A 23504-nucleotide genomic window follows, 5' to 3' on the forward strand; every position below is an offset into this window, starting at 1 on the left:
ACTTAGAATCACCTATAGATTCTATGCATACCTATTTATATTAAATACTGAATATTACAAATTTCAACGTTGTTTCTGAAGTTTTATATATAATGTAATAGACAACATAATCGGTAGAAAAAGTACAAAAGTTTGCTGAGTGAAATATCATAAGATGTTAGAAAAGTCAGCCTGCCCTGGCTGGTGTGGCTCAGTGGACTGAGTGCAGGTCTGCAAACAAAGGGTACCTGGTTCAATTCCCAGTCAGGGCACATGCCTGGATTGCCGGCCAGGTCCCCAGTAGTGGGCGCACAAGAGACAGCCACACATTGATGTTTCTCTTTTTCTCCCTCCCTTCCCATTTCTAAAAATAAACTATCAGGCTTGCCTTCCTAGGCCTCTTGCCCAAAACAGCCCCTGTGGACTTGAAAAATAAAGGGAGATCTTGTTGCTCCCTGCTTGCAGAGCTTCCAGGCTTCCCACTGCACTCAGACTAAGAGACAAGCTGTGCAGGGAGCATCCCCCTCCGCACAACGTGGGGATTTTCCACCTCGGAAATGGTCTCCAGCCATCCTTCTCTTTCTTGACCACTCAGATATCTTTCTCCTAAAGGTCTACTACTTGTTGAATTACTTGCTGTAATTTTCAAGAAACAGAAGTGGAATTTGAATAAATAAACCTAAGGATGGACGAACCAGCTGACTACTCCACAAACATGCACCGGCAATCTGGACGATCTGTCCCAAGGAGGCTCTCTGCCAGCACAGGGGACATGAGAGTGAACGAGATTCCCTGCCAGTCCTGAAGAAGCTGACACCGGGTTGGAAGAGGATGAGTAGTAAGTGAATCACGTGGTGGGCGAGAAGGCACCAGCGGGACACAGAAAGCAGAGCAGGGAGGGAGAGGATTCCTCTTTTCAGCAGGACCAGGAAAGGGAGGCTCAGTGGCACACGACATATGGACAGACATACGCAGTGTGCTGAGCCACCCCTCGTTGTCCTTGAGGGAACTGCCAGTCACCCCCCCCCCGTGCTCCTGTCATATGGAGGGACTCGGGCAGGGGTGGCCCCAGGAAAAGAAGTGTAGAGGGTGACGTGTGGGGGCCCACACACAAGAGAAAGTAGTGGGAAGCAGGGAAGCAGGTAACGTGGGACGGAGGCACGGGTCTGATGGGGCCACACCAAGCTGTGACCCCCACCCCCGGGGTCAGCACAGTTTTGGATGTGCATTCGGGAGACACATTCTCAGAATCTGGCAGGATTCCCACAGTGGAGGGTCCCCACCTGGGAAATCTGGGGACAGCTCCCCACGCAGAAAGAGATCCTTTCTGAGACCGGAGTGGGGGATGGAGGACCAGCTGTCTTCTGCAGAGAAAACGCTGTCACGTCCAAGCAAGAACCGGAAGACACTGAGGAGTGGAGGGTATGTCCCTTCAGTAACGTCTCTGGGCTCTGGCTTTCTCCTGTGCCCAACGCGGAGGCTGAAATGCCTGGTCTTTTAAGAGCCTTTGAACGCTGGCTGCAAAAAGCTGGGACCCCGGGTTCCCGTCTGTGTTGCTGAAGCTTCAAATGCTCATCTTTAGCCTAATAGTTGGGTCATGCACCCTGCTTCCTCTGATTACCAATGACAACTGCAGACACAGCATAATCGCAAAGTGTTTTATTAGAATTACTATTCATGTTAACGTAGTGCCCTGTAAAATGCAGAATTACATAAACAAATGTGAACAAATGAGCCAAGCTGCTACTCCGGGTGCTGTTGTGACAGGAAAGGCAGACGGCACACAGGGAGGCACACATCAAATCGCACACTTCTGAGACACTTGTGAAAACGACGTCACGAGAAAAGCTTGCTAAGGGGTTGTTGGGAACTGCCCTGCCTGGTTGCAGAAGCTGTAACCCCCGTGCTAAGGCTGAGTGAGAGACCTTAGGACCCTAAGCCACTAAGGAGACAATGCTTATCTCCCTGGCAGGGGCACCACCTCTGTCCTCTTTACTTCACCCTGCTTGGCCCCAGGTGGATGACCAGTTAGCCCATGATGGGTAAGATTCCTCAAGGGAGGGATGACCTAAGACAGGCATGGTCACAAAGGGGCCCTCAGGGAAGGACTTGGGGGCTATAGAAAAAGGGGGTGATGGACCCTCACCCCTCGGCTTTGACATAGCCTGAGTCCTCATTCTGTCTGCAAGAAGCCGCCTAATCTCTTGGCTGCCTTACTTCCCCAGCCTGACTTAAGCCTGAAAAATTGACAGAGGGCAGTGCAGCCCTGTGCTGGAAAGGGCAGGTTCCCCGGGGGATCGGGCCTAAGAAAGTGCATAAAACCCTGTGAAACCAGCTTTGCTAAGAATGACCCAAGTTTTCTGATACGGGTTCAAGCATGAAATAAGTGTTTCCCGAAGTTTTACAGCCCTTTAGCTAACTGACCTTGACTCAGATTAAGCCCTCAGAGTTCTTTGTACATTATCTATTATTTGATCCTGACTGCCTGACAATGACTGATGAACTTTACCTGTATTCCTGTGCAAACTGAACCCAATAAAAGCCAATTGAGGAAAAGGCCCTTGGCCCTTCTCCTCTGAGAGATCGGCCACCTTTCCTCCCCAAGCAGATCATGTCTCGGTAGACTTATTCTCATCCATGGCGGATGGGGGGCTCTGCAGGCAAAGCTCCCCAACAAGGGGTCAGTTCAGCTCTGTAAACCTTCGATTCTGAGGCTTGAGTTACAGAATTTACAATAGCATATTAATGGTGCTACTAAGAACTTGTATTTTCAAAGCATTTTTAATTAATTGTATCAGGGTGACATTGATTAATAAGGTTGCACAGGCTTCGAGTGTACAGTTCTCTGATCCTCATATTTCACTGTGTGCCCACCACCGAAAGTCAAGTCTCCCATCCCCATATGTTCGACCCCTTAACCCTGCCCTGCTCCCAACCCCTTCCCTCCAGTGCCCACCATCCTGCTATGTGTCTACAAGGGTTTGTGGTCAGCCCCACAAAGCCCTCGCACTGCCTTGGTGGTCTAGGAGTGCCCACGTGAAGCATGTGCGGAGCACACCTGCGACGTCCCTCACTCAATGTGAGCAGAGCCCCAAGGCGGGATTAACTGAGTGGTGTGCCACTCCTCAAGCCCTGGGACCACAGTGGACGCCGGGACTCTCATCTCTAGTCCACACTGACTTGTGCAGGCCTGGCTCTCCATTCGGGCACAACCACCAAGGACAGGGACTTGCAAAGACACAGCCTTGCTGAAAAGACTCAGGCTGTGACCCGTCGGCTGTGCAACTGGTGGCTGTGTTTCCCAAGAAACGTCAGTGCACCCTTGTAAGTGTGTTGTGACGCCTCAGGGCGTGCGGAGCAGGGCTGGGGAGCCAGGGCCCAGCCACAGTTGTCTGTCGCCTGACGGAAATCCCACCCTGTGAGACACAGAAGAGCTGGTCTGACGGGACTCGCTAAAGTGAGCCAGCCTTCAAACACAGGGGGCGAGACACTTCGCCAGGGGAGGTCAGCGGCACAGCAAGAGGGAACAGGAGTCTGAGTGAGATGCGGACAAAGGTCTGCCACCCCAGGCACCCCGGCCCTGAGAGGGGTCACCCCAACACCTGGGAGACTACAGCAACACACTCGGGGAAACATCACAAGATGGTGTTACTTTGGATAAACACTTAATCACATACAAAACCGCCCTCAGTTTTCAGCAGAAACCTCTGTAACTAAATAATATCTTCTCATCCTTGCTTAAAATTGTCCTGCCTCTTTCTGTTTTTCTATAATGTTTTATTTTGACATGATTTCAGATGTACAGAAAACTGTTTAAGAACAGCGCAGGAAGCTCCTGTACACCATCACTTACTTCTACTCCGACTATCCGCTGTATCGTTCTTTCAGCAAGTCTCCTCCCTCCCCTCCTTCCTTCTTTCCTTCTTTCATTTCTCTCTCATACCTGTTAGAGCAAAACTCCACAGCACCTTTGTCCACATTTTGCAGCCTACCATTTCCCTGATCTCCTTCTCCAGCTAGCTCTAGTCACTCCAGGGTCACAGCTGTCCCTGAGATCACTGGTGAGCTCCACAGGGCCAGGGCCAGAGCCAGAGGTCTCCCTGACAACCTGCAGCCGCTGTCACAGCCAGGACTCCCTCGCTGGAGCATTCCTCCACCACGAAGGGGATGCATATGGCCCTGTGTCTGCCAGCCTCGGGCACATGGTTGGTCATCACTGCCCATCGGCCTTCTCTGTGAGTCTCCCTCAGAGCTGGACGTCTCAGCCACACCCCAGCTGCTCTCTGCAGCTCTTCTCCACCTTCAAACCCCACCCACTCCCCGGTGCTCCTCACACCTGTTATCTGTGGATGATTCTTAAATCACCCATACTACTAAAAATTCTAACTTGTATCTCTAAATCACACCATTCCCCTGTGCTCGACTCACCAGCCAACTCCTAAATGTCTCCATTCAGAAATCTGTTAGGTACCCCTAACTCAGCGCCTCCCAAACCAAGTCCCTGACGGAGACCTGCCCTCCTGCACACACTCTGGTCCAAGTCAGGCAACCCTCCCCCTTTGCTGGGGCCAGATTGTGATGCCATCATTTCTCCTCCCTTTTTTTCTTTAACCACACGTCCAATCAATTAGCAATGCATGGGAACGCTGCCTTCCAAATTCATCTACAATTCCCTCCATGGGATCCAAGGACTTACCCCACCTCCAGTGTCACCACCCTGGCCCAATGCCTGTTCGCCCTTCACAGAACTGCCACCTGAGCCTGCCACCTGCCATCACTTGTAGCGTGAGAAATCGGTCTCTCAGGGCTGAACTGCCTGACTTCGGGTTCTGAGCTCGCGTCTGCACTGGTAAACTGGCGGACAGTTTTTCTATTTTGTATAATGCACCACCTTCTGTGTCACGAACAACTGTCCTCTTGGAATGAGTTCTTCTCCTGCCTTTTGACATACGTGCTTCCTATTATGCAGGAAGATTTCTCATCTTTAATGTCAGTGGAATTATTCAATGAAAGATTTGGGGTATCATCCCATTTTAGGTTGTCTCTTACTAATTTTTCAGTTTTTTCATTGGTTAACAGTATATTAAGGTCCCTTAACTCCTCTTCTATCAGTTTTAATGATTTATAATTTCCTCAAAATTGGCCATTTCATCTAAGTTTTCAAAAGTGTTTGTGTGTATGTATTTTATTAAATTATTAATAATCACCCTATGTATAGTCATATTCACCTTCTCATTCTTTAATGTTTGTATTTTCTTATTTCTTGAATAGAAGGACAAAGACAGTCTATTTTACTGACCTATTGAAGGAAACACCTGTTGCATTATTAATCAAGTCTATATTTTAAATTGTGAGCCATTAATTTCTTCTCTTATAAACTCTTCCCCACTGCTTTTTAAAGTTTAATTTTGGCACTCTAAAATGACTGCAAGATATAAATTTCATCCCATTTTGGCTGTGTCCCTTAGGTCTAGTAGACTTTATCCCCGTTTTACATTTTAGACTTTGAAAAGTTATTTTTTCAAAGATGCCCCAGATAAACACAGGCAAAGTAGGAATATGAGTCTCAGCGTGATTACACGGTGCCAGAGCAGCTCTGTTACATGTGTCACGAAACACACAGAGACCCAGTTCACACAAAAGGAAACAGTCACTTAACATGTGGAATTATGCCTACTTGCTTTAAATAAAAATATTTAAACAATGTCAAGCCATTTACAGACAAGAAGATTACTTAATTGGTAATTTATTTGGGTTAAAGCAAAACCTTAAACTGGAAGAGTAATTTGATAAACCCACTTAGCAATGTGTATTATAAGCCATAAAATATCCACATCCTTTGACCTAGTAACTTCAAGCCCTAGCATTTTTCCTTAGGAAACATTTCACAGGAATAAAACTGCTAAATACAGAAAAACATTCAGTCTATGAAAAACAAGAAACAATCTAAAGGCTCAACAATAGAGAGAAAGTAAAAGCGCACCACACGGAAACTCCGTGGGAGTTTTATAAGCCTGCGCGGCATCGTCAGACACTCAGGGCGCAGCACGGAAAGCAGAGGCACACACAGCACAGGCACCAACACTACTGCTACGTAGGCATGTTCGAGGGAAAAGAGGCCAAAAGGAAATCCTCCTGAAATCTCGGACTGGGTCCAGATGATGTCAATGTCATTTCAGAAACATCGTTCTGCCGTTTAGATGACTGTAACAGTGTCAGCAGCTCTGGAGGAACCGGAGGAGGACAGGTCAAAAGCAGGGCGAGAGGCAACACGAGAGCCAACCTGCGGCTGTGGACCCAGCAGTGGGACAGCTGAGCCGCGGCCATGGACCCAGCAGTGGGACGTGCAGGCGCGGAGACCTGACACACAGGCAGGCGAACAGGAGGGGCTCAGGTCAGACGGCCTGTCCTCTCAGAAGCACGGAGGTGATCTGAGGGCGATGCAGACAGCTGTGGGCTGCTGGTTCGAGGGAAGGAAAACTCTAGAACAGCTGCCCCGTAAAGAAGCCCCCTGGAGCCCACTCCCAAGCGAGGGCAAGCAGTGCCTCCCACCCACAAAAGCAGTTGCTGGGGGACAGGAGCAGCACAGACAGCACCGCAGACGCAGAGGCCTCAGGGTCCTGTCTGGGCGGGCACGCTGAGCACCCCCGATCCGGGGGAAGTCACAAACCTGCGGGGCAGCTCCCTGGTCAGCTGTCTGAGGGCTCGGGCCCTCCTTTCCAAGTCGCTCCTTCCCTTAAGGGAGCAAGGCCATGTCGTTTCTCAAACGGACTCACACAGCAACCCTGGAATCCTGGCGTCTCCCCGCAGGGACTGCTGGTCAGTAGCCTCCTTCAGACGGGGCGCACGGTGACCTCACCCCGTGACACAGCCACCGGCACCCGCCTCAGTGCAGGAAAGTCTGTTCCAGGGTTCTCCTCCTTTCCAAGAGAAGGTGTCTTTGGACTGTCCCTCCCTAGGCCTTCTGCAGTGTCTGAAGAGCAGATGTATTACAGATTTAAGAAAAGCCTACCATCCAACCCCACAGGGTCCAGCACTCTTTACAAAATATGTTAACCAAAAGAAATTTCAAGTTTCACGAGAAGAAATAATGCAGTTGCACAAATAAACACAAAAGACTCAAATGGCAGGGAGAAAATTCCGTGTGTGGGGTTACCAACATATTCCACAGATACAGCAAACGCTCCTCCCCTCTGTGGGAACTCGAGCCTTGTGCTCCCAGTGAGGCCAGACGAGGCTCTGACTCCACTGCTGTTAGTGGGGACCAGACCTCGAACATCGGACCTACAACCTCAGCTTCTCACTATCACCAAGCCGTAAGACCTCAACCAAGTAAAACTTTAGTCTATAAGGAAAAAGCTTAATTTCCAATGTTGAGATGGAGAAACAGAGACACAGCGAGAGAGAGATGCCCCAGGCTCCTGGAGGTCAGTGCAGCCACCCCAGAACGACCCAGCCCAGCAGAGGGACTGCCGTCCCCAGGGCCCTCCTGCACGCTGCACTGTGAACGTGGGGTTCAGCCCCCCTCCCTGGTGGCTGGCTTCCGCTACCAAGCCCTTCTCCTGGGCCCTGTCGCAAACCTCATCTTTCCTGTTGTCCTCGGAAGCCTCCCGGCCCCCCTGATGAGCCTGAGGCTCACGTACTGTAACACCCATCTGCTGACTGCACAGGCACAGGCCTCTGGCAGACAAAGGCCCTTACCGGCGAGGTAGTGAGTCCTTTACAAATATGCGCAGAAGACGAGTTCTCCTGGGAAAAACAGAAGGTGGAATTCTATGACTTGCCCTGCCTCACTTTATTAAATAACCAAGGAAAAAAGCTGAGAGAAATGGGCCACTGTGGCTGCGACATGCCATCAAGTTCAAGGCAACCTCCCCGGACCTACCGATGAAACCAAACTGAAGAGAGTCACCACGCCTTACTTACGATTCCTCTTTGCAAGAAACGGCACTGTTGCTGCAATCAGTAAACGACACTCTGGGGGAGCGGAGGACACTGCCCCCTCCCTGTCTCGCCTGGGGCCCCTGGGGGTGAGTCCACACTCTCCCCGCAGCAGACCCTGCATTTATAGCAGCAGCACAGAGCAGAAGCCCAGGCCACCGCAGGGCTCCCGGGCAGGGCCTGGGGCTCAGCCCCCAGAGTCACCACAAGAGGCGCATAGTCCTGTGCTGCCCCGGCCCAGGAGGGTGAACACACACCTGGGGCCTGCACAGCGATGCGCTTCCATCAGCCCCACATGCTGACTGAAGGAATGGCCACCGCTCTGCTCCCAGACTCAGGGGGCACCACTGACCCCGCAGCCGGCCCTGCCCCCCAGTGTCTAACACAAGAACCGTCACAATATTTACATCCACAGTAAGCAGAGAGAAGGGAACTCTAACTACGCATACAAGCCTAACACCATTTCAAGATTTAAAAAAACATTTAAAAAATTTCAACAAATGACCTCCCACCATATATAGCAGCATTACCAAAAAAAAAAGAAAAAACATACCAAAAATACACAAGGTGTTAGTATTATAGCAGTATACCCAGGATAAAGCTAATTTTAGATGTTGTGAGATAATGAATACATGTAAAATTAACTTTAGCAAAGACTCTGTTTTGCAACCTCAAAAAATTAGAGTTGACAGTAAGAAATTATCAATGCGACTTCGTAAGAAAGACTGAAATGAAGAGAAAGCAAGTAAGCTTCATTTAAAAGAGCCACTGTGAATCTAAGCTGCATCAGAAACGGCCCAGAGCAGAACCAGAACTTCGCCGCAGGTTCCAGAGTGAGTGCACAGTGAGAAAGCAGGAGAAGGGAGAACAAATCAAACAGCGTGGAACCAGTGTCCCAGGAAGCAAATGAAAACATCCTGAATTAAAGTGACTTTTCCCACCACCCTCAAGAACCACCGCGTCTGCACCGTGGCGGGCTGCATGGTGGGACTGAGCTCAGGTGTGCCCGGGAAGCTGAAGCCAGTCTGGTCTTTAAGGAATATGGGTGCATGGCTCTTCTTCCTGCCACCGATGTGTAAACCCACCGCTGCTTCAGAGACCCGGGACAGCAGCGCGGCTGGTACCAGCACCCAGTACCTGCCCCATGTGCCCCTGTGAGAATCCTCTTTATCCTTAAGCGTCACCTTCAGCCCACTGGGTTGCTCCCAGGAACCACAAGCATTCCCAGCTGACCCGTCCACCCCGCAATACCACGCGAAGCACTCACTCTGGGAACTTTCTAACTGGGAGCCCCGTTGATGTGAAGTTAGCATGAAGGTGCCTGGTCAGACCCGGAGACGTACAGAGATCTCAGCATCGGCTAGGACAGAGGACATTCCGCCCAGACGCCAGCAAAGACCCTAGTAACGTCAGAGACTCCTTTCTGCACATACCCAAAAATACAGGAATATCTCTGTCGGCACGATCACATGGAAGCACGCTAGTTACAGCTTATGATAGTGTGTGCTCTCTTATACATGGCTGCATCAGATGCCATTCACACCAATCACTCTCAATACTTAATCCACCCATAAGCTCTTTATCTGCATACAGGACATGTAAAATACTTTTCATATGTAATTAATTATACTTGTGCAGTATTAACACAGTACGTTGAGTGCTTCCAGTACTTGTCCCCCATAAGCTCTCAAGTCTGCTAAGTCTCTCAAAGTTAACACTAAGTATTCTCTTAGACATGAAAACAGTTCATTTAATGTTTCTATAAGGACTAGAAGCTCATGTCTTTGATACCCGAGGGGGTCGCCGTTTGTTCCCCCACAGAGAAGGTGCCTGGACTCAAAGGCAGGGTCAGCCATTCACACACGTGACCAAGCCACGGAGTGTGGGCTGTGGTGAAGGTAAGAGGCTGCTTCGTGGCCTAGGCAACAGCTGCCTCTTGAGAATGTTATTGCCTTAACCATGGCGTTCCACAAGCCCAGGATTCCATCTTGATGCACGGTCTCACAATTTCTACATGTTGGAGGCTAATTCAGAAAACCTCTCTCGCTGGGGCCAGGCCTGAGGCTCAAACTGCAACTGCTCCGCCCACTGACTTGGTTCCACATTAATGAGTGACAGTTGGGGAGGGTGCTCAGCTGCTGTCATCAGTTTTCTGACACTTTAACACGTCACAGCCCTGAGATGCACACAAAGGGACTTATTTCCTGTCCGGTGACAGCAGAAATCATACTCACAGTACTCACCCTGCTGACTTCCTTAGGAGCCGTCTCGTCTGGGGGAGGGAGAAGGAAGGGAAAACACGGTTAGAAACTCGGAGGAGGGCGGAGCACACAACACGTCATTCACTCTCAGCATAGCACAGGCTCCTTTGCAAAGCTTCTACTTAAGAAATCTAGAATTTAGTTTTTAATTCTGTAAAAAAATAATCACATAACAAGTTCAAAGCCACGTGCACATACTAATTCCGGAGGGACGTGAAGTAACACAACTTGCTAGTCATTTCCAGATCATCTATGAAACGATTGGGCCTGCAAATATGGCCGCACCGTGGGTTACTCGAGTACACGTAGACAGAGAACGGTCTGTGACACCTGCAATGTGCTGAATGACACAACCTGGATGACCACCCCAAGTGCCCACGGACACCTGTGCCGTAAGGGTAATTAATGCCAGCACTTACTTGCTGAAACACAACACGCCCCCTGCGGCACCCTGGTAGGAGCGGTGCCTCTCTGTGCCACGGGCCAGTGGTGGGTGGGGCGCTTGTACTCGCCCGTCAGCACTGGTTCCTGGTACAGTGAGAGCAATGGGTCGCAGTGGTCCAGGTGAGACCCTCTGAAGGGCTCTACCTGTGGGGCTGGCCACGTGGCAAGAATATCCCTGTGTGACCAACAGGGTACAGGAAACAAACTGGCCACGACTCCACTTGCAGCCCATCGGTTCTGAGTGTCCCATGCCCAGGTCACTGGTTCCAACCCCAAGAAAGTGTGTCTGTGTGGCCTCTCCAGACCCCTCCAGGGAGGCAGCCTTCCCTCTGCCTGCTGCCGCCTGCGTCTCAGGCAGCGATCCAACCCTGTGGCCAATCCAACCAGCATCGGTACACACTTCTCACGCCCAGCTCCAGGCCCACTGCGTTACTCCCAAGCACAGCCCAGCTGGTCTGCACACTGATAAAACACACCCCACGAGCTCACACGGGGGTGTGGTTCTTCTTTCTCTTTAAACAGCCTTACGCACTAACCACTGGGCCTGCGGGTTCCTGTGTTCTCTAACCTTTCTCCGACTGACTGCTTACCTAGCATGTCCACACCATGTTTGGTCCCAAACCACGTATCAACCAGGAGCCTCCAAGCTCGTCCCTGAATCCAGGATCTGCCTGGACAGTCATGCCCCCACACACATAGCACACATACTCACACATGCACTCACACAACACGCAAACACAGCACGCACATAAGCATGCTCATACACGCATGTACACACACACTCTCACCCACCCAGCTTGTCCCTCGAAAGTACCCCATCCATCATGCCGTTCCGCTGCCGCAGAAACTCGGTGAACCGTGTGTCCACACTGGCTCCGCACTGACACTCCCTGGGGTCCCTCTGCAACTTACCAAGCTGGGACAGATGTTCAATAGTGAGTGTTCAATAAAAAGCTCCTCTAGTTTGTATTCTTTTATTATACACAGTGGCTTACACAGTTTTCTTATAATTCTACAATGATTTAGTATTGCAACTGACATTCCTAAGAATAAGCATGTTAGAGGAAAAACACTTTTCTTCCACATTAATAGAGGCACACCATAGAAGTATTTCACTCACTCTTCAATCCCTAGCCCCTCACCCTCTCTGAAACCTCTCTGAAGATGAAACTGTTTGTTTTCACCATCACAACAGACTCATTAACAGGTTCTGAAGTTAGAGAGGCTTACATGTTTTCAATCCCTTTAAAGTTTTTAGCTAAGGCATTCAGTGAGATGGCTGAAATCCAGGTGAGCGAATGGCAGGTGTGAGCAGCAGCAGGGGGCCTGAGCAGGTCCCCACCAGGGCTGAGGCAGCCCCAGCTGTGACAGCAAATAGCCCGCTCACCGCTCAGCACTCCGTGTGAATGCCAGCTCACGGGAGGGAGAGTCTGGACGTGCAGACATCTGTGTAAGTGTTCCTTTTCTCTACTGATACGTATTTGTAAAAAACTTCTTTTTTGCCGAATGGACAGTTTAACATACTTGAAAGAATATTTTAGCTGAATTCCAGATTCTTCACCATATGCACTGATTTAGAAATGTATCCTCTATCTGTTTCTCCTCCTTAGATGTCAGATAATTTTTGTGAAATGAATGTCAAGTCCCCTGCACTTGGAGAACTGCTAGTTCAGCTGAGGACATTAATGACTACAGTGGAAAACCCACGGGAGGGGCCCTACTTCCTGCTTCCTGTGTGGGGTGCTCTCACTCGGTTGACTGCTCTGGCCCCGGAACGACTGAACAGGTCCAAGAGGTCACTCCATTCTGTTCTCAGGTGGGCGGCAGAGTGAGGACCATCAGGGAGGGCGAGTGCCAGCGTCTGAGACCACGAACCGCATGTGCAGCCCAGAGTGGCAGTCACTCGGGGCTAAGGTGGCTCCTCTTGCCACCTCGTAAGTCTATAGTGAAACAACATCCAGACGATACGATTTGACACTGAAAACTTTTTTCCACAAAGGCACTTTCAAAGGAACCAAGAAGAAATAGGGTCCGGTCTCTACAAATACTACCTGACTCTGTGCAGATCACCCCAGGGGGGCCGGTGAAGATCCCCGATCCTGGGTGTCTGTCCACTCCCAACACGCACTCAGGACTAGCCTGCTGGCATGCCCCATGGCTCAGCAGGGACACTTGCTTCAAAGGAAAGGCCAGGGGACGACCGGAGGGAGGGAATTACCATGGATACTGGATTTTGAATCATTCATGAACAATTAATTCGCAACAAAAATGCTCACACAGCAGACACTAATTTTTATGCAGCCTAAGGGTTCCATGAACATTTGCTTATTCAGCAAACACCTACTATAAATCCACTGTGTGCCAGACACTTAACCCTGCTTTCTAGGAGCTCCCATTCCAGTGGGGTGAATAAAAAAGAGAAGAAAAATTAATTTCGGAAGTAGAGTACCTATGCTTATTAAAGAGAAATGTATGTTAAAAAGAAGAACCCATCTTAAATCTAAAAATCATTTTAATATTTTTTTAAAGCTCTAGGAAGGATAACAGCTCATGCAAAAAAAGAAAAAAAGAGAGAGAGAAAAAAAACCCTGGTGGATTTCCTACTAAGTACACCCTTCATGGTAAGTACTTATTTTGGAATACTTTATAAATCTTTATAACAATGCATATATTTATACTTTTGTTTGTGTGATCACTCTTGATATTTCTTTTATATAAAGTGGGATTTTAGGAATGAATCCAGATTTATAACTAGAACTTAAAGGAATTTATATTACAATGGTTGATTTAAAGTTCAGTGGCTGTTTAAAATATTATTCTGTACTCTGAATTAAGATCCCAGAAACAGAGGAGGTTAATTCCACTGAAACTCATATACTTTAGAATTAAAAGGAATTATTACCTTTTCTTACAATTTGATCCATAAAGACTATAGAGAAAAGTAAACACTATTAAAAGACAAACTATGACGAGAAAAAATTAGAGTAAATAAAATAAATTTCTTAGTTACAAGAGATCTAAAGATGATCCATTTAAAATCAAGCATTAAAGAGTTGAAAAGGATTTTGATTGATCCACATAATCCGTAAGTATTTTTATCCTTAGTTGATGTTTAAACATTTCCTACTAAAATAGAAAGATTTAAGTAGGCTTACAATGAAAAAATATAAATACAACATGATCCCAAAATGCAGCTGCTAAAAATGATGATGACTGTTTATTTTTATAATTTAACATAATTTGGTTAAGTTAAAATCAAGGGAAAAGCAGAACAACTATATGGGCCTATGTTGGCTAAAAAATACATATTAATCTACATATACATATAAATATACACACACAAATTGGTTTAAATTATAAATTATTTTTTCTACAGTATAGCATGTCATCTCACAAGCCTGAAGTTAAAAAAATGTGCTCATATATGTTTTATATATATGTAAATATGTGTTAATAGTATCTCTGGGTGGTGAGATTATGTGACCTTCTCTTTCTTCTACTCACATTTGTAAATTTTTACAATCACAATGAACTGCAATAAATTTCAGCTGAACGCTTGGGTCTCTCCCCCGCCTTTCCCAGAGTCCAGCACCCGCCTGCGCAAGCACAGAGGACAAAGGAACTGTCAGCAGGAGCGAGGCCAGAACTGGGACCCCAGGGCTGCCTGCTCCTGCTGGGCACTCGTGGCGCAGCTCACAGACACCTATCCATGCTGGCCTGGGTGCTCCTGGTTTGCAGGCTGAGGCCCCCCACCCCTGGGTGGCTGGGTCAGCACCGGGAGAGCAAACCCTGCACTGAGGTGGACCCCGCATGTCTGATGTTCCCTGACGCAAATCACTGCTACACTCTAACCAGAAAACACGCCACTTCAGTACAACAGAGAAGAAACAGCATAAGGAAGAACAATTAATGGAGAATCTGCAAAGTCAAGTAACAGAAAAAGAACAAAGGAAACTATAATTGAAAACCCATGATATGAAAATCCAGGATGACACGTCTCAGTAACCCAAGTAAAACAGGAAACTATGGGTGATGGGATTTTTATTGCTTAATATACAGTAAATGAACTAGTGCATTACAGATTTCCTTTCTTCAGCCATGAGTTCTGTAGAAATTAACACTATGCTTGCCATTTGCTTTACACATACAAAGATGTTTCAAAGTTGGTCTTTGTTACACTGTTGTTCAGGAAAAGCTGATAACTGGTATTAAAAAATACTGCATGTAAAGTTCTACGATGGCCAAAGCAATCCTGATAAAAAAGAATGGAACTGGAGCTATCACACTACCTGACTTTGAATTATACTACAGAGCTATGATAATTAAAACAGCATGGTATTGGCAGAAAGCAGACAGACTGATGGAACAGAACTGAAAGCAAAGAAAAAAAAACATCCATACAGGCAAATAATTTTTGACAAAGAAAGCAAAAACACCCAATAGAGAAAAGAAAGCCTCTTCAATAAATGGTGCTAGGATATTGGAAAAGAACAGAACTAGGTGACAATGTATCCCTATATACAAAAATTAATTCAAAATGGATCAAAGACCTACATAGAAGATCTGAATCAATAAATTATATAGAAGGAAACATAGGTACTCAAGTTATGGGTCTTGGTCTTAGAGAACATTTTATAAAATTGACCCTAAAGACAAGGGAAGTGAAGACAAAAACAAATGAGTGGGACTATGTCAAACTAAAAAGCTTCTGTACAGCAAACGAAAGTGCCGACAAAGCAAAAGGGCAACCAAGCCAATGGGAGAAGATACTTGCAAACAACAGCTCCAACAAGAACTCACACAACTCAACACCTAGCAAACAATCCAATGAAAAACTAGGCAGAGGACCTGAACAGACGCTTCTCCCAAAAACACAGATAAATGGCCAACAGATACATGCTCAACTTCACTAGCTACTAGGGAAATGCAAATCAAAAGTACGAGATGCCACCTCACACCTGTTAGAATGGCTGTTATCAAAACAAAAACAAAAACAGGTAATAACAAGTGAGGGAGAGGCTGTGGAGAAAACGGAGCCCTCACTCACTGCTGGTGGGAATGTAGACGGGCACAGCCACTGAGGGAAACAGTATGGAGGCTCCTCAAAAAATTAAGAATAGAGTTATCATCTGACCCAGCAATTCTACTTCTGGGTATCTCTCCAAAAGAACTCAAAAACATTTACTTGCAAAGATGTATGTACCCCTATGTTCGCTGCAGCATTATTCACAGGGGCCAAGACATGGAGACACCCCAAATGTCCTTTGACAGAGGAGTGCATGAAGACATGGCACACACATACTGTAGACCACTGCTCAGCCATAAGGAAAGGTGAAATACTGCCACTGGTGACAACATGGACGGATCTCGAGAATACTATGCTAGGCAAAATAAGTCAATCACTAAAAGCTAAGAACCATATGAGTTCATTCGTAGGTGACTCATAGACAGACAACAGTGTGGGGGTTACCGGAGGGAAGCGGTGGGAGTAGTAAAGGGGAAGGGGGCCAAGTATATGGTGATGGAAGATGACTTGTCTCTGGATGGTGGGCACACAGTGCGATATACAGATCATGTATCACAGAAATGTACACTTGAAACCTACATGACCTTGGGGACCAATGACACCCCAATAAATTTAATTAAAAATAAAGTTCTATATTTTAATGTTATATGTTAAATCAGAATAAAGAGGGAGGTGATTATTCAATGCCTACACTATAAATTAAGATTTAAAACTACACTCTGTATCCCAAATTCTAAGTTATGATTTTTAGATGACCTAAATTCAAAACTTCAGTAGGCACTGTGCTGAAAATTTTGAGCTTTATTACTCTATGTTCAGAGAATGTGTTTTGAATAATTTCTACCTAAAATGATTGATCATTTCCTGGAAGCTTAACGTGTGCTCGTTTTTACTGAATCTTCTGTGGATGAGCTCCTTGCTTTGCGTGCGCATTCTGCGGGGAAAGTGGGCAGTCCCGGAGCTGCATATGGATGCTAGGGGTTTGGAGAGGAGCAGCAGCAACCATGAGAGGGAGAACATGCCCATCCCTGGAAGGGCCTCACAGCACCTCCGTCCTTCGGGCCTCACATCCCATTTTCCTTGCAAGTGTTCCAACATCCCTAAATGAAGCATGTCTGTCTTCTCACTACAGAAAATTCCTTGTTCTCACAAAACTAATAGACCAGCCGCTCTGGTTATACACACCCATGCCATGTGAGCTGGCACGGTGCCCTCAGCCTGCTCCAGCACCCCTGGCATTGTGCCACCCCTGTGGGGCTTGTCCGGAGACAGTCATGTGTCTCCCAACAACAAACCCATCACGGATACTTATCAAACACCTAACGTGTGCCAGGCACTGAGTAAATGTCTCAGTGGGTCCCATCAGACAGAAAGGAGGGACTTAATTAAACTCCATGGTTTCAAGAGAGCCACAGACAAGGAAGCTTCTGGCCCTGGGTGGTGGTGGGACTGTCTCGCAGTCCCGTGGAGTCAGCCTGAGAGTAGCAATGCCCAGTGACGAGGGTGGAGACCCCAGGGTGGCTCTGCACAAACCCTACTTCCGTGGGAACACTGAGGTGCCACTGGCCTCGTTCTCATTCCATCGGAAGCGCACACCCCCTTTCCAGAGGCTACAGAGTGTTCTCCTGCTTCATCTGTAGTATTTTCTAGGATGTTTCAATGTCACAGAATATAAATTTAGAATATAAATGTGAGTTTTCATGGATTAACTCATGTTCTCAATGCTTCCACGGCGTTTCCATTTGATATTTTTAGTTACATCTGCTGTGGTCCCTGCAACTCTACTAACACCTAATAAATAGTTCTTGGAAATCCCACATTTTCTTTGCACCTACATAGAAAGATAAAAGGTACACTTTATCTAAAACTATTATTTGAATTTAATTATTTTATCCTAAAGTAAAATTTATTTATAGTCTGTTTTCTTTTACTTAAGGACAGACTATTGGCTTTAAAAGGAGGACTTTAGTAAGCTCATTTCCTCAACCTAGAGCTGCACTAGTTATGTCTAAAGATCCTGAAAAAGATTAAACTGACTTATCAGGAGACAGGTCTCTGACTCGTGGAAGGAGGAATCTACTCCAAAGAAACAGGTGAAACCACAAATAAGAAACAAAAATATAATCCCGTCTCCTGCAACAGAACAACTTCAAACAGGACTGCAGTCCCAGCTGAGTGGCAAGGTCACTTCGAGACCAATAACTGAGTGGACAAAGAAAAAGAACCTGAGTGTGTTAGAGGCAGACCTCACGCACTCGTTAAAAGCCCACCACTGTCACAACTTTTCAAACAAGTAGTGTCAGAGCACTGGCTTTGGGGCAAGTCCCCCGTCCCTGTTGCCATAGAAACGCACACAGCAGCCCAGACGGTCAGAGCATGCGCACTTGGCACTACTGAAGGCCACTGCAGGAAGCGTGGGTAGAGGGTTCACAACGCCGTCACTTCTCGAACGACAGAGTAACTCGTGACAGACTTAGCTGCAGACATAAAGACTGAGTTACGTAACATCTGCAAATTTGTAATTTTGCCTCATAGTGAATGAACCTACAGGTGCGGCGAGAGTTGTCACTTTCCTTGTATCTGTCTGAAATCAGCACACAATTGTCGGGCGGGATCTTCTATGTAAACACTGGGCAACAGAGATGAGTGGTGCTGAAACGTCGGGCTAAGTAACTCCCCAGCACCGCAGCTGGGGAGCGAGCGCGTTGTGTTTGTTCTGGCGGGACTGCTGGTGGCTGGCACACAGCAAGGTGGCAGCCCGAACTGTGTAGCAGCCGCCGTGCTCTTCTCCGCCACGCACTGGCAAAGCTATAAAGAACCTTTCCTGTACACACCAGGCAACGAGCACCTAGTGCTGAAACAGTCTGAGTGCTGCGTAACAGTTTCGAGTCTCTTGTGCACTTGCAGCATAACGCGCCAGCTTCATTCAAGGGTGTCCGTGAAGAAGCAGGCCATTGAGCTGAGCTTGCCCACTGACCATCAGTATAAGGCAAGAGTTCACCAACAAGTAGCCAAGTGGGTCACCTCAGGACAAGCACATCGTTCCCACCCCACATGTAATGTAGTCTTTCTCGTCACTGGTACTGGGTTAGCAAAAAAGTTCATTTGGTTGTCTTCTGTAACATAGCTCTAGTAGTGCTTAGTTGTCTTTAATTTCATTCAAAACAATTTTGTTAGATTGTATTGGTGAATTATTGTGTAGCCATTTTAATACTGAAGATGGGAGAAAATAAGCAACATTTTGGGCATATTGTGCTTATCATTTCAAGAAAGACAGAAACACACAAGATTTGTGCAGTGTGTAGAGAAGGTGTTAAGACAGATCAAACATGTCAAAGGCGGTGTGTGAAGTTCTGTGCTGGAGATTTCTTGCTGGACGAAGCTTAGTGGTTGGGTAGACCAGCTGAAGTTGACAGCAATCCAATTGAGACATTGAGAACAATTAATGTTCTGTAATGTGAGAAACAGCCAACATATTCAAAATATCCAAATCAATAAACTTTTTGGTGAAAATAAAAACTGTCTCTTATCTTAATGAAGACACTGCACAGATTTTTTGGCCAAGCCAGTATTTTGAAACTCTGGAGTCTACTGGAGGCTTGCGGCTTCCAGGGAAAGCGCAGTGGTAAACTGAGGGTCGTCTCCGCCAGGTCCAGCTCTCAGACAGCGGCAGATGCCCATCCTCACCCCCAGCCACATGGCCGGTCCCTGGGCACCCGCTCCTGAGGCAGCTTGCACAAGCGTGCAGGAGCCAGGGCGGACATAACAGGCCCTGTCTTCCGAATACTGGCGATCTATCTTCTGAGCACTGCCAGCTATTTCTGATTTCAGAGATGCAAAGAGGCAGGAGCTACTGTCGCACCCCCCGAATTACGGCAAGGCCCTCCCTTCCGACCAAAGAGACTTCTAGGGGACTCAACGGGCTGGTGCTTTTTTTACCCATCCTTCATTTTTCTTGTTCCCCTCTTGGGGCAAGGCAGTACAGACAGTGAAGACTCAAGAGCAACTGCATGTGCCATGCATGCACAGGGAAAGACACAGGCCCAGAAACCTAAGGACACTTCCAGTTTACACCGTTAGCTGATCCTAGACACTGAGGCAGCTTACAACAATCAAAAACACAGAAGCAAATTACCTCAAAACCCGGAGAAGGAGGTGAATCTGATTTGTGGTTATCTATTACATTCAAACATCCAATTTTAAACAAAAAAAATCAGAAGGCATACAAAGTAACAGTAAAGTATATAGCTCATTCAGAGGAAAAGATAAATCAACGCTAACTGTTCCTAAAAAGAACGGATGGCAGATCAGTAGACAGAGACATTGAAGGCTGACTTATCAATGCTCAAAGGGGACAGAGCCTAAGGGACCGAGGGACAGAGCAAGCAGATCAACATACACCCTGGAGAAGCTGTAGAAAAAAAGAGCAAGATGCAGAGAGAATGTTTAAATAATTAACATCTGGAAACTTCCCAAGCCTGATGAAAGACATGAGTACAAACGAATTCCAAGTAACGTATGTTCAAAAAGATGTACACAAGATGCATTAGACTCAAATCTTCAAAACATGAAGAGAATCTTAAAAGCAGCAACAGAGAATAAGCTCATTGGATATAAGAATATAATATGCAGAACCCTCAATAAGACAGTGAGTAGATGTCTCATCAGAAAATAGGGAGGCCACCTTATTCAAGTGTTAAAAAAAGTCAACCAACAACTGTGCGTCCAGTAACACTGTCACTCACACATAAAGAGATAGTAAGGTATCTCAGGCAGACGAGAGCTGAGGAAGTCTGTGGCCGTTAGACCTGCCCCGCAAGCAGTGTTGGAGAAGCCCTAACAGGAGCAGTGAAAGGACGCCAGACAGCCACGCAAAGCTGTACGGTGAAGTAAAGACTGAGATGTGTAATTATACAAGGTAGTCTATCTTAACAACAGTTTATAACACCACTTTTTTTCTTCCTTCATGCTTTAAGAAACTAATACTTTTTTAAAAAACATTACTAGTCTATAAGTTAGCATTACTGCAACCTTGGTTTGTAACTCCACATTTTTCTACATTAATTAAGGGACCAGTACATTTAAAAGAATTATTAGGGTATGCTTGGGGGCATACAATATATAAAGATGTAACTTGGTGACAAAAAATACTGAAAAGAGAAGGGATAGGGCTTAAAGCCCTAGAATTTTTGGTATGTTCCTGAAGTTAAGCTGGTTTAAGTTCAAGTGCTATAACGCTAGGATGTTGAATGTAATCTGTCTGGTAACCCCTACACACACACACACACACAAAAGGAAAGAAGAAATGAATTTAAATGCAGCAAACAAAAATTAACTCAACATAAAAGAAGACAATAATGTAGAAAATGAAGAACAAAATAAAGCTATGAGATATGTGGAGGACAAAGAGCAAAACAGAAGTCCCACCTTAACAGTAATTAAACATAAAAGATTTAAATGCTCTAATCAAAGGAGAGATATTAGCAAATGACTGAAAAAACAATGATGTACCTATACGCTATCTATAAGAGACTCACTTCAGATCCAAAACCACAAACAGGTTAAAAGTGAGAGGACAGAAAAAGATAAACCATGCAAATAATAACCACAAGAGAGAAGTAGTTATACTGATTTCAGATGAAATAGTCATCTGAAAGAGACAAAGAAGGTTATAAATTAATAAAATGTTCAGTGCAGAAACAAAATAGAACAATTATAAACATCTACCCACCTACTAACAGATTGTCACAATGTACGCAGCAAAGATGCGCAGAATGAGAGACAGGCAGCTCTACAACAATAGTCACACACTTCGATACCCCTCTCTCGGTCACACACGGGCAGACAAGGGGGCTCCGTAACAAATCTGACAGACAGGAACCTCACAAGGTGATCTGGTCCTAAGTCCCTAACTGGTCAGGTGATGGTGGACAGTCACGCCCCAGGCAAGTAACTTATTTACTGAAAGGCCTGTCCATCATCCTATACATCTAGCTTAACACACCTTGGCAAGGCCAGAGTAATCCTTTTGCAAACCCCTGGGAGGCAGAGCAACCCTCAGGGGCTCACCTCAAGGGAGCTGTAATCTTGTTAAGGATCCCACCACCCCATCAGAAAGACTTCCCCACCTTGCTTTCTCCCACCTTCATACAATCTTCCTTAAGGTCCCTCCTTAACTCCAAATATATAAAAGAAACTGTAAAGCTGTCATTCTCGGAAGCAGAATTTTCTCAGCCTGTTGTGATCTTGCTTCCAGGTATATCCACTGCTTGAGTCTAATAAACTCTTCTAAAAAATTCTTTACAAGTTTGGACATTCTTATGTCAACTAATGAATAGATCAGACAGAAAATAAGTAAGAAAATCGAGGATTTAAACAACATAGTAAACCAATTAAATCTAACACAAATATACAAAACACTCTACTCAGTAACAGAATAGACATTTTTCTCAAGTACAAAGGGGACATTTTTACTGGACAGACCATACGTTAGACCACAATTTAAGTCTCAATGTGTTTAAAAAGATAGATTATAATACAAACTATCTTCTGTAACGAGATAGAGTTAAATCAGTAGCAAAAGAAAAACTAGAAAATTCTCAAATTTGTGGAAATTAAATAACACACTCTTAAATCACCAATGGGTCAAAGAAAAAAGGTCCAATAGAAATTAGAAAACACTCAGAGATGAGAGAAAACAAAACCACAACCCATCAAAACACAGGGGGACACAAGAAAAGAAGTGGTTAGGGGAGGATTCGTGGCTATAACTGTTTACGTTAAAAATAGTAAGGATCTCAAAACGACTCCACTTTATAAATAAAGCAACTACAAAATGAAGAACTAAGCCCTAAACCTGCAAAAGGAAGGCTATAACAAAGATTAGAGCAGAGATATATGTAATACAGAAAAGAATACATAAAACAAGTGAAACCAAAAGTTGGGTCTTTGAAAGGATCGACAAAATCAACAAAATTGACAAGCCCTAGATAAATGGGCTTTAAAAAAAAGAACAGTCCCATTGCTAAAATCGAAATTAAAGGGGGGCCATTACTACTGCTCCTACAGAAACAGAAGGAACCACAAGCGAGCACTGTGAACACGTGTGCACCCCCGAACCGGACAACCGAGACGGAGCAGCGCGCTCAGTGGTGAAGGAGTGAAGCTTTCCCTCAAACCACGCAGCAGAGGGCAGCACGGTGGCCGCCAGAAGCCAGGCGTTGGCGTGTTACTGTTTCGCGGCCACGGCGTGCCAGCTCAACAAGTGAAGAGCTCTGGGGACCATGGCGGCGATGGTCACAGAGCCCTGTGAGTACCTCTAATTCCCATGGACCGTGTCCTTGAAAACGGGCACGCTGGCAGGTTTCACGTCACCTGCACTTCCCAACAATCTTGCCACCTGGAAAAGCTGCATGGGAGGCAGATCGCGCGCACGAACCAGTCTATCGGAAGCATGGCAACTGCGTGACAGGCTAGTCTCCCCTCCTACGAAGGAGAGCACAGAGCACCTCCAGTCCTGTCGTCGGTACTAACCGCTCGGTGACTGTGCTCGCGTCTCGTGAAAACAAATGCTGGAGCAGACGTGCTTCTTGAACAGGACATCTCCTCAGTGTCACTTCTCCCTTCGCCTGTTCACACACATTTTTAGAATTGCTTCTAACATGTGAAGTCCAGACTGTCATCAAGATAGGGACTTTAACAAAGCTGAGCAAGTAAAAATGTCACGACGGACTGAGCCGGCTTCTCACTAACAAAGCACACGGCATCAGCACAACACACAGAACAGGGCAGGTCCAGCCGGGCAGCACCGTGAAGTAAGAACGTGTTACCACATTACAGACTAAAGAAACCAC

The 23504-nt window shown here is 46.3% G+C and overlaps 1 protein-coding gene across 1 annotated transcript in view; it reads right to left on the reverse strand.

Moving 5' to 3' along the window:
- Window positions 1–23504, reverse strand: part of PDE10A (phosphodiesterase 10A) — a 177127-nt gene that overhangs the window by 57351 nt on the left and 96272 nt on the right. Inside the window, exon 3 of the mRNA XM_045188968.2 lies at window positions 10164–10192. Coding sequence (XP_045044903.2) covers window positions 10164–10192 — 29 coding nt within the window. The remainder of the gene's footprint in view (window positions 1–10163; window positions 10193–23504) is intronic.

The sequence above is a fragment of the Desmodus rotundus genome, chromosome 11, assembly GCF_022682495.2.
Source record: "Desmodus rotundus isolate HL8 chromosome 11, HLdesRot8A.1, whole genome shotgun sequence".
Taxonomy (NCBI): Eukaryota; Metazoa; Chordata; class Mammalia; order Chiroptera; family Phyllostomidae; genus Desmodus; species Desmodus rotundus.